At 38.8% G+C, this 12712-nt stretch overlaps 1 protein-coding gene across 1 annotated transcript; it reads left to right on the plus strand.

Annotated features, from left to right (window-relative positions):
- Positions 1–857: 857 nt before the first annotated feature.
- Positions 858–5396, plus strand: LOC103739987 (prolactin-7C1-like). The gene is made up of 4 exons (XM_017799987.1): positions 858–888; positions 2427–2534; positions 4377–4556; positions 5130–5396. Exons 1-4 carry the CDS (start codon positions 874–876, stop codon positions 5343–5345), a joined length of 519 nt encoding a protein of 172 aa, XP_017655476.1. The 5' UTR covers positions 858–873; the 3' UTR covers positions 5346–5396.
- The last annotated feature ends 7316 nt before the right edge of the window (positions 5397–12712 follow it).

Raw genomic sequence — 12712 nt, forward strand, 5'->3', positions numbered from 1 at the left:
TGCTGGTGTCAAATCTTCTCCTGTGGGACAAGGTGTGCTTGGTGCCCATCCATAACAATGGGGCTGATGGTGGAGACATTTCACTCCAAGACTTATTGGACAAGGCCATGAAACTAAATTATCACATCAATGACCTCAATAAGGAAATGAACCAGCTGTTTGTAAGTAATTTATTCACCTCTGTTTTCTTCCTCAAATTAACCTCTTTCCAAAGATTTACTGCATCACATTTAAAATTAAGATGAACCAGATAGCTACTAGAATACTTTTAGTGGATGTTAGAAACACATTTAGCTACTAACAAGTGTAGTAAGAGAATGAGAGTTTCATGAAATCAGAGATTTTCAAGAATTCAATGATTTAAAAAATTTGTCTGTACTTAACTATTTAAAGAACTTTTTTTCCCCCTGAAATTAACATTTGTTGCATGACCCTGAGGAGATGCAGCTGGGGAACAGCTCTAATTTCTTTGTGTGCGACACAGCAGGTGGCCGTTCATTTTCGTTTCCGTTCAGTAAGCTGCAGACGTCCAGTACAGAAGGCATCTCCGTGGGTCCCGTGAAATGAGCAGGCCTAATCTAAACTGGGATATTTCAAGGAGGGAGAAAACAGTCTTTAAAGACGTCCAGTACGTGAGGTTATCAAGAGTGGGAGAGCTCATTCAGAAGTGAAACGGGTCCTCCCTTCCTCTTGGGTATATGAGTTTTGAGGTCAATATTAAGCACAAAAGTAGGCTAGACTTTGTAACTGCAATGTCGGCTTTGAGAAGGTGTGGCTGGCGCGGGATGAAGACGCACTCACACAGCTGTTCACTCACGTTTTCTTTTCATTTCCTTCAACTTCTCTCAGAGCAACAGTGACTTCTCTTCAAAAATGTACCACGAATTTGTAAGTACCTCACTGCTTCCATCTTCCAACAAAAGCCTTCGCACTAAGGAGTGGAGACCACCTCACTGTCAAACGTTTCGAATAATACACAGGGAAAACAGAGCCTCAGACTCTAAAAGTGGAAGAGCTTCAGGAAATCTGATTTGCAAGGAATGTGATGGTTTATTAAGCTTTTCTCTAAACATGGTTTAGCTTGATTTTAATGTTTATACTTATGCTGCAGTGCTATTAAGATTTGTGGGGGAACTCATTTCCGAATTCACGTGGCATCCATCACTTAGCGCACTGCTGATGCCGGGTAAAGTACAACTGCCTTCTAGTAAGTGGTAGGCAGGGAACAGAACTAAACCGAACTGAAGGGCTGTCGGGAAGGAGAAGAGAAAGTGACATCTTTTCAGGCAACCTCAAATATTAGGAATCAAACTTTAAATGTCTCTGCGATGTTTTATTTAGTAGGAAGGCGGGTTTAGGAAGTGAAAATAGGCTTTGTCTTCCTGAAGGCTAGATGCTGTGTTCAACGTGAGCCAGTGTCAGGGAGAAAACAACTAAAGCTTCAGTAGATCCAGGGAGAGTGTGTCCACACTCGCACTAAATGTGAACTCATGTTGTCTCCATTTCCCTCCTTTGAATGACAACCTTTCAGATTCTTAGCATTCCTTGTAATCCATTAAACTTTAGCAAATTAGCTGATTATTACTTTTAGATTACTGATATTAAAATAAGAATATTATTTAAGTAATTACATATTTGTTAATATGTAAACATTAATTAATATTTTTATATTTATAATTTTATTGCTTATTATGCCCCCAAATAGCCACTGTTTTAAGAAAGCATTTTTAAAATATTATATGTATTTTTTGTGTATGAGTGCTTTACCTGGGCGTACTCAAGGACATCCTTATGTATGCAGTGCTTGAGGAGACCAGAAGAGGGCGTTGATCCTCTGGAACTGGTGTTAAAGACAGTTTCAAACCACCATGTGGGTGCTGGGAACCTAAGCAGGTCCTCTGCAAGAGCAGCCACTGCTCTTAGCCACTGAGCGATGTCTCCAGCTCCAGAAAACATTTTCACAGGTATAAACTTTTGTTCAGAATCTTTCACTTTAGGTTGGAGAGCTGGTACAGCCACTACAGACTGAAGCTCACAACCAAAAGGATAAGGATCTTTAGCTTTGTAAAATATAAGTGTATATATACAAAGGCAGTAGAAAGAAAACATAGACCATTATAATAGCTACTTAAAAAAGAGAAATACCAGTTTGGACAAACAAGATTATTTTTATATTTACATGTGATCTACGGCATTGGGCTTAAATCCTAGAGTAAAAAGATTTTTAAAACACTTTCTAGATTCTAGTTTTGGAAATCTTAGGGATTCAATTCAGTGTAGTAAATTATAGGAGTTTTTTTTTTTTTATTTTGGTTGGTTCTCATATGCAGAATTCACATCTACTAAATGCATTAATAATTGAGTCATTGATTCATTTTCTCATTTCCTAAAACAGAAATAACTGAATTTTTATTCTATACATTCAGATGTTAATGTTTTACAAGGACATGGACTTCATGGGTAATGTTTACAGTGTCTGTCACAACTTTTCCTTCTATGCTCCGGCAAACCTAGAAGAAGCCAAAAAGTTCTCAGTAAGTCAACTTTCTTTTTCCACCTAAAGAAACATAAGCAGTGCACTGGATTTGCCATGCTGCAGGCTATTATAAGCACTCTATCGCTTGTGATAATTACATCTGTAAGCAGCCAAAGAAAACTCCCATTAAATAGTAGGTCAACTCTAAGTAAAGTAAAACATTAAATAATACTGTAGCAAAGTCATACATCGTGCAGTTAGAGGATCGTATTTTACCAATGTCTTGCCACTGGGATTTTACTCATTATTCTGTAGGAAATTTTTGAACAATGTTGCACATCTATGTTTATATACATTCATGTAAATGCTTAAGGAATGCAAACACAATTGATTTCACTCTGCCTTCCTAACGCCCCACAGTGGCAACAGCTCTCATGGTGGAGCACCGTACCAACTGTTCTTGACTTTGAAGACTCCTGATTCTACTTCTCCTTCATTCTGTTTATTTCTCCCTAACACTTCTGTTCCTCTAATGAACTGAAAGATTTGGAATAGAAGGGTTCTACCAGTAATGTGTAGTGTTCCTCAGAATGAAACCATTCCCTCCGTTGTGATGAGAAAGTCTACAAGTCACAGAAGCTGGAATTGATCATTGTTATCTCTCTGTTCTGGTTTCCTGACATAACTTGTCCTCCAGTGAACTGATTTAAATGTCATGTGAAAGCAACTGGGGAAAGTGGGGGAAGAGGAGGAAGGGATGATGCTCCATGGTAATGTACTTCACAATGCCCTTTATTGACATCACTACAGTTTTGTGTCATAGAATATAACTGAGATGAGGAGACCAAGATTTCGAAAGGTTTTACAGAAATTTTACCACCAGCACGACCACTTGGGATGCAAACATGGGCTTCATCTATCTTAATCCCTCACTCTTAATCCCTCACTCTTAATCCCTCATGCTTAATCCCTCATGCTTAATCCCTCATTCTTAATCCCTCACTCTTAATCCCTCATGCTTAATCATAGGCCACCATGTCCCAGTAACTTTTTTGCCATCAGTGTTTTTTTTTAAAAAATATTTTATTTGTATTTTTTATGTGCATGAGTATATTGCCTGCATGTATGTAAGCGCACCTGTATCATGCAATGCCTGTAGAGTCAGAAGAGGGCATCAGATCCCCTGGAACTGTAATCAGCAATGGTTGTTAGCCGCCATGTGGGTGCTGGGAACTGAACCTCGGTCCTCTGCAAGAGCAGCCAGTGCTCTGAGCCTCTGAGCCATCTCTCCAGTCACCAGATACGAGTTTCATGCATGAAGCTGGCAATGAATACATACTCAAGTTTGAAAACTAAATTGTGATTCACACAAATATTGTTATTAAAGGCAAAGGGTGTCATAGTTCTTTACCTGCATACACCATGGGATTTGTTGCTCATGGTGTCTTTCTATTAATGTCCTAAAATCACCTAAAATGAGTATGACTGTAAACTGTCTAATTTATTAGTGTGATGAATTTGAGTTAAATGGTTTGCCATTGATACTGGTGACATTTATCTTTTCTGAAACAGGTCTTCTGGGAACCTACTGTGTCCCAGTAAAAGGCTTCATGCGTTCTCATGAACAAACAAATCAATCGAATGTGTAATATCTTAATTGAATGACAGATTACAGAATTACAGATGGGAAACTACATGATCAATATAATGGCTCAGTTTTAATTTTAGGAAGCTAGGTAAATTGTTTAAATTTACAGAGCTATATCATTTTCGTCAAAGTCTAACATCCCATAAGAACTACAAATGGGTATTTTAGTTTTGCCTGTCTGATGACAAAGCACATGTAACCACGTCTGTATTTCACTGCTCTTAGTGTGCCCTCTCAATTACCTGTGCTTAGGTTGAAGACTTTCTGGAAGCCATACTCATTCAAGTGGGAACCTGGAAGCACACCCTGCAGTACCTAGTGACTGAGCTCAGGGCTATGCCGGGAGCCCCTAATGAAATTCTGTCAAGAGCCCAAGGCATTGAAGCTGAAAACAGAGAGCTTCTGGAAGTCATCCGACTGGTAGCCATGAAGGTGAGCTGTCTTCTTACTCTTTGCTTTTCTCGTTCTGAACGAGGAAGTTTCTGGATTGAATGACAAATTAGGAGCACCTCAGTTCGCAAGAACAAAATTTAGGCACCCAGTCTTGCGTGCATGGCCCATCTTAAGGGACAGACATAAAAACATAATTGTTCCCCACCACAATTTGTACAGTATCTTTCATGGGCAGAGTGAACTGTTCCAAAATTTCTCATTAGCCCTTCCCATCACAGTTACCCCTGCCCTGTCAGCATCCATTGGTCTTTGCCAAACACAAGTCTAGGCTCAAGTGGCAAATTCCCATTCCTCCATTTGCATGGCTGCAAAAGAAATACTTCATCTGGAATCATTTTAGGGCTAGAAAATTAGTATATGGGTCATGCTTTGAGTTTTTAGATGACTTACAGATTTAGAGCACCCCATGGTAGACACACGGAATTCCATGCCTGGGACTGAAGAGCCACATTCTGGGCATTTCTTGAAATCTAATTGAGAATTTAGAAAGAAAATTAACACACAAAAGAAGCATGTAAACAGTAAGTGACTGACTATCATATTGGTGATTAGGTTGATCCCGGAATCGAAGAGAATGACTACAGCGTCTACACCGAGATTTCGTACTTGCAGGAAGTGGATGAAGAATCTCAATTTTTTGCTGTTTTTAAATTGTATGACTGCCTGGGGGTTGACACATATTCACTTGAACTTTATCTCAAGTTTCTGAGGTGTAGGCTTATTCCTGACAAAATATGCAACTCCTTAGGGCTTAGAGATGGTATTTGATGATCCTTTCTTTTGAAGATTTGTTTATATACTGTTTGAAGGCATGCTTCAGTGTGACATGTCTATTTTAAAAAGAAAAATAAACCCAAATGTATCAAAATGTAAAAAATAAAATTTCTCATCGTCTTTTGTTTATTTAATACCAAACACAATACCAGTGAAATCCCTGACAACACAGACAGGAGATATTGTATCCATGAATGAGACAAATTACAGCTGAATTTGGAATCACAGTAATTTTCTGTGGGTAAAGTTCTTAAAATCAAGGAGTGGTGTCAATATTAAAAATAAAATCATGCTACTAAGGACTTGGAAATACTGGAAGACCTGAAGAAAATCAGCAGGTTCTATAAGCCAATTTTCACAGTGCAATACCAAAAACAAAAACCAATTCCCTTGCAGCTGCACCATGAGTAACTTCAGAGTGTATTTTGAACAGAACTTCTTAGGGTGCAAACCTGAAATGGCTCCTGATTTCTCTAACCGTCTTCTCCAACCACCTTCCCTGCTTTCTCAAACCTTTAGCGTCACCTTAGACATAGTCAATATGTTTTGTTCTGTGCCTCACAAGTCTCATTTGCTCTGGTTTCAACTTCCCCCAATACTCAGTTTATCCAGCACATCCCCACTGAGGTCCCGTGACTGAAGTCGCACGTCGGGAAACGTAGATATGTTCAGACGGTACAACGCTTCTTCCTGTCCTTTCTCACATTTGTTCTTTTGACTTCGACAGAACGGAGAGGATAAAATCAGAAAATTCTGCCGTCATATATTTATGTGGTGATATCAGAGGTCTCAGTTTGAATTCCCTCTCAGTGACAGATGCCTTTTTCAAGGGACACTCTGGTGTTTGTTTGCCCATGACACCTAATGAGAAAACCCCCAGTTATATTTATCAGGGAACATTCCCTGGCTGAATTCTGTTATCCATTCCAAAGCTCTGAGATCTGCACCGTGCTCATAGCCTCTGTCTCAGGTCTCTTTACCCTGAAGGCAAATGACCAAAGACATGGTCAAAGTTTCCTGCTGACTGACATGTGGATCTCAGGCACCCACAGTGCAAAGGGAAACAGCATGGGTCACTGCTGAGCTCCTTTGGAAGCTTCACAACTTCTCTCCTCCTCCTGTTCATGTAGATCCTGAGGAGAACAGAAGCTGGTTCATTAGCACACACATTCACCAGAGGACTGAGAGAAGGCATTCTCCTTTTCTTAAATCCCATGACTAATTTCATCCAGGAAAAATCACATTATAATCAATCATACAACATTACTTAGTAGGACATTAACACCAATACTCCCCCAATATGAAGATAAATACCTAATATTCTGTATTTTTAGTCTAGATAGCTGTGATTGGCTTAGTGGAACTCAACTTCTTAACTGCTTCTAACCACTCTAGAATGAAGTTGCATCTCACTGTCAGAGCTCCGTAAAGACCATTGGATTTCCAGGATCTATTTCCAGCAAGTGTCAGGAATATGCCAGGATTTCTAGGCAATGAGGGCGGGGGGGCGGAGAGGGAGAGAGAGAGAGCGTGCAACAGCTTGACATAAGACTAATGGATTGATTGGAATGAAGAATATAGGATTATGGGGCAAGAATCAAAGGAACGGAAAACAGTAAAAGACAGGGTGTGATGGATATCATGCTGTTTAGAAACATTGCATAAATTTTTAGACTGTGTTCTGTGTTTTCCTTCCTTTTCTTTTTCACTTGGTTTCCTGGAAGTTTCTATTGCATTTGACATCTTTCTTTCACCTATGGATTTCTGTAGCTCTACCACTCTGCGTGTCTGAAATTAAGAACAGTTTGTACTACACAACAAATATTTTTGATGCTTATAGGAACACTACTCCAAAACTAATTTCTTTTACTGTATTTTTCATTGAATATTTGTGATTTTCATACAATATAATTTGATGATATTTAGAGCCTCTCCCAAATCTTCACCTCTTCCTATTGCTTTATTATGTAAATATAATAAAGCTTATGGAGTCTAATTTGTGTCTCTAAAAATCCTTCAGTGTGGGTCCAGGAATCTGGCTACCTACCAAGAATCCCATTCTTGAAAAAGATTGTCTCTGCCCCTCCCAGCAGCCATCTATTACCACCATTTCCTTAGGTGGACTGGGGCTTCTTACCTAGCTCCTCATGTCTATGCTGGGCTGTTTCTCTGATTTGAGCTTGCATGGGACTTGTGCACGCTGTCACCATTGCTGTGAATTCATATGAGTAACTGACCAGCTGCCTGGAATATTTTGTTTCCTTGTGATCATCCACCACCTCTGACTCTTACAGTATTTTTGCCACTCTTCCACAGTGATCCCTGAGCCACGGAAGGCAGAGGTTTGACGTAGTTGTCCTATTGATAGATAAGCACTCTGCAGCCTCTTGTTCTCTACGTGTTGGCAAGTTGTGAGTTTCTGTGTTAATTACCACCCGTTGCATAAGGAAACTTCTCTGGTGAGAGTTGAGAGATGCAATAATGTAAGGGTATAACAATAAGTCATTAGGAGTCAGTTCGATATGGTAACTATTGAGTAGAAAACTGATAGAAAGTTCTCCCTTATGTCCTGTGTCCTGTTTGGCCTCAGGTTCCTAAGTCTGCTATCACTGTCAGATAAGGGCTCCATCCCAGGAAGCAGACCTTAAATACAATTAAAGAACTGTTGGTTAACGTCATAATATTCATGCCGTTATTTCATCAGTGAGAGACACTTCTTTGAACACACACACACACACAGAGAGAGAGAGAGAGAGAGAGAATAATAGTTGTGCTGTGTAGCTTTAAATTTTGAGAAATAGTAATCCTTTTTCACTTAAGTTTCTCATATACTTGGTCACAATAAGAAGACACAATCTCTCTCTCTCTCTCTCTCTCACACACACACATACACACACACACACACAGTCAAAACAGTACTATGATTAATAGTAGAAAAATCTGTTCTGTGTGTGCGTGTGCATGTGTGTGTACTTGTGCTAACTTTCTTAGAAAGAAAATACATTTGAAAAACATGGCATTTCTCATTGAAAACCTAAAAGCCATGACAGAATAGAATGCTTTGTTTCAAGAGCTGAAGGCAAATAAATATTAGCCAAAGCTGTGCTATCCCATAAAGTTATGTGTTGATAGAACCAAGGTGTTAGCACATTTTAAGAGCAGCTTAAACAAACATTTCATGAGTACTAAGCAGTATTGCAGAAAGTACTTAAAGAAATCCTACACGTAGACTAGGAAGAAGGAAAGTCTCCATGGAGAGAACATAGGAAGGAAGAAAAGCATGAAGATACACAAAAATGGGGAACTAAGAAATAAGCAAACATATCCTACAAGTAATCCAGAAAATCTCTAATAGGAAGATGTGAAAACATGAAAGAACAAACAACAACCCAACAGCTCAGAGAATGAACCATCCTAATTACAGCAAGTAGAATGTCTCCGTCAATGAGAGCTTTAAATGAAAATGATGTAACTCTCTAATTCAAGATGCAGGACCGATGACTGCATGAAGAAACAGAATCCAACTACGTATTGCCACTGACACATACATTGCACTATGACAGGTCTCATTTTAGGCCATGAAGTTGCTTTTAAATGCAAATGAATTAAAATAACCCGTTGTAGCTTATAGAATACAGTGCATTAAATTAGAAATCGAACATTAGATACAAACACTCACAAAATGAATGGTGCAGTAGGTCACTGATTAAATCAAGGAAAACATTTTAAAATATGGAGTCAAGGGGGCTGGAGAGATGGCTCAACGGTTAAGAATACTGACTGTTCTTGCAGAAGACCCAGGTTCGAATCCCAGCACCCACATAGCAGCTAACAACTGTCCATAACTCCATTCCCAGGGGATCTGACAGCCTCTTCTGTCCTCCACGGGTATAACTTAGGCTGGTTGTCTTGGAAACACACGGTAGGGTTGCTGTCTTCATGCAGTGATTTGAGAATAGGCACCTGGGAGGGGGCTCCCATCTTCTCTGAGCAGTTGTAGTTGTTAAAACTCTCTGCTGCCATGGTGGCTCACACCTTTAATCCCAGTACTTGGGTGGTAGAAGCAGGAGGATCTCTGTGAAATCCAGGCCAGCCTGATATACAGGGTGAGTTCCAGGCCAGCTAGGGTCACAGAGCGACCACGAAGTTCAGGCAGAAATTAATAATAATAAAATAATAATAATAAATAATGACTAATGGTAGAATACGAAGACTCACTGAGCAAAGCTTGTTCTTTGAAACAGTATAGAAGACAGATAAATTTCTTGGTAAACTAACCAATGAGAGCGATCACCTGAATTAATAAAATTATAGATGAAAAATGCATTATTAGAATTGTTACTACTGAAATAGAAAGGATAATTAAAGAACATTATGGAGACATTAATATTGTAAGAAATGATTGATCTTATACACTTAGATTCCCAAAACTAACCCGAGGTTATATATAAAAAGCATGAAAATACGACTGAAAAGAAATGGGACTGAATTAGCCATAACCTCTCCCAAAGAAGCAAAGGGTCAGACCAGATGGATTCCATACCCTTCTCCCAAACATATAAAGAGACATTAACACCAATGGTCCATAATCTGTTGCATAAAATAATAAAAGAAGACTAGAAACTGGTTCTACGATACCATAACTCACCTCTGATATCAAAGCAAGATGAGCACCTACAATAAATGATGGGACAAATTTAGTGACTTACATAGACATAATCATCTCAATAGAATACTTGAAAACCAACATAGCTGATACATTAACACATTAACTAGCCATGATTAACTTGGTTCCATTCCAAGAAAACAAGGATGGTTCTTAAATGAACATCTATTGAGACAGAAACCACAGAGTTATCGCAAAGACATGCCAGAAATGATTCTGATGGAGTTCAATATCCTTTCATCATAAAAACCCAGAGGAAATTATGTATAGGAGGAGCATACACCAACTTTATAAAGACTATGTAAGGCAAAACTCCATATTATATCTTATCATTAACACATCATATCATATCATACCATACCACGTCATGTTATATCACAGTGTAATAGGAGAAAGGCACTGCTTCCTTCAGTGTCAGGAATGAGATGAGCCGTCCCTGCTCATGCCTGGTTGTCACAGTTGTGGTCTTATCTTGAGCAATAATGCAGAGGAGAGAAAAAAGATACTATCAGGAAAAGCTATTTCCCCTCTTTGCAGAGAACATGATCCCATAATTAAAAAGAACAAAAGACTCATCCAAGAGAAGCTCTTCTATATGATAAACATTTCAATAACGTAGTGGCATACAAACTGACGTACAGTTCCCAGGAGAGAAGGATAACTTACTGCCAAGAAATAAGGGAAAAAAAATCTCATTCAAAATAGATTCCATAAAATAAAATAACTATAAATAAACCTACCCAAGAAGGTAAAAGATGTCTACCATGAACTGCAAAAATACGGTACAAAGCTGTTGAAGAAACACTACAGGTTAGAAAGACTGAATGTTCTCATGGCTTACAGCATTAATATGGTGAAAATGGTTACGCTACTGAAGGAGATCAACTTGCCCAATCCTTAGTGGACAAATTTCCAATGGCATTCTTTGGTGCACCTGAGACAACAATTCTTCCCTCAGATGGAGGTAAGTGTGGCAAAATAAGCCAAAGAAATCCAGAGAAGAAAAAACAAGGCTAGACATTATCACAACATCCGATTTCAGCCTTCAATCAAGAACCATAGTAAAAAAATCAGAACGGCATTGGCGTGAAAACAAACAGATAGACATGGAAGAAAGCAGAATATCTAGAAATGGGGTAGTCAAGATGGCTCAGAGTGTTAAGGTGCTCGTCATCAAACCTGAGAACCCGAGTTTGTTTCCCAGAATTCACATGGTTTAAAGAAAGAACTGAAACCAGCAACTTGTCCTCTGAACGCTGTATGTGTGTTGTGTCATGGCCATACAAATAAATCCCCCCAAATAAATAATTGCATTAATAGAATTTCCAGGTGTAAACCCACAGAGGTACAGCCACCAACATTAGAAAAAGGTTTGTAATAGATACATTGAAGAAAATACTATTTCTGCACATACACTCTAAGAACACTGTGTGTGTGTGTGTGTGTGTGCGGAATAAATTAGAACTGAGATTCTCATCCCGTATAAAACCTAATTTAAAGTTAGATCGAATATTTTAACTGGAAGGGCAGTTTTAAATCAAGGACGGGGAACAAATTGGATGGTCACAGCTTTAATTCCCAACAATAGGGACCCAGGGACGTCCTCTCCAAAATCTGAGCCCCAGGAAGCAGTTTTTACAGTGTTTATATACAAGCATCAGTTCATAGTCACTCCAGGATTGGTGGGCTTTAATTCCTGCCTACATGACGGTGGACCTCGCTCAGGGGTCTCCATTCTACCTGGCCAGGCCAGGTAGAGGTTGAGGTTTCTAACCTATGGGTCAGGGAAATATGAGCTGGGATTCGAAGAAGGGAACATATTAACAGAAGCAGAAACAAGGGTTACACAAACAGCTAATTTCTTAGACAAAAGGAGAGCTCTATAGATAAGCAGTATCAATTTCCTCAAACAAATAAGGAGGCGGTTATACCACTTGCTTTGAATGTTCCTCAATTCATTTTAGTTTTCTTCCTTAATATTAACATAAGACCTGAAATCTGATGGTTGTTAGCCACCACGTAGGTCTAGGAATCCACTCCACGTTCTCTGTAAGAGCAGCTAGTGCTATTAACAACCAAACTGTTTCTCCAGACCCCCTAGAAAACTATCTTGAGTATTGAATTGAAGAAACAGTTTTAGAAGAAAAAATACAAATGATCAATAAATATTTGAGAATATCCAACATCCTTATCTGCAATAAAGTGATCAAAATTAAAATACATTCAAGATTCCTTCATACCTGAGTCAGAATGGATACATCAAGAAAACAAATGACCACAAATGCTAATAAGGAAATGAAAAGGAGAAATCCTGATACGCCACCAGAGGGACTATAAACTGATGCAGCTATTAGAGAAATTGGAATGGGGATTCTCCAGAAACTTAGGTTAAAACAACGTCAGATGCAGCTGTATTAGCACTGTACGTGTACGTGCTGTGATGTGAGGCAGCATTCCAGAGACATTCGCACATCTTTATATTTTTTTCACACTATCTACAAGGTGGATGATATGGAACCAGCTTATATTTCAGTCAGTAGGTAAATGGGCAAAGATAATATGCTTTTTCACACAGAGAGAGTTCATTTAACTGTAAAGAAGAATAAATTACATCATGCATAGGAAAATGGATAGAACTGAATACTATTTTTAAATGAAATAAGACAGAGTCAGTAAGTCAAAGTTCACATTTCCT

This window comes from Nannospalax galili, unplaced genomic scaffold (genome assembly GCF_000622305.1).
Source record: "Nannospalax galili isolate Female #2095 unplaced genomic scaffold, S.galili_v1.0 scaffold2161, whole genome shotgun sequence".
Taxonomy (NCBI): domain Eukaryota; kingdom Metazoa; phylum Chordata; class Mammalia; order Rodentia; family Spalacidae; genus Nannospalax; species Nannospalax galili.

Coding starts and splice junctions, on each gene's coding strand:
- LOC103739987 (XM_017799987.1), top strand. Junction 2,535..4,376: donor AAGAAGCCAAAAAGTTCTCA/GTAAGTCAACTT, acceptor ACCTGTGCTTAG/GTTGAAGACTTTCTGGAAGC. Junction 4,557..5,129: donor TCCGACTGGTAGCCATGAAG/GTGAGCTGTCTT, acceptor ATTGGTGATTAG/GTTGATCCCGGAATCGAAGA.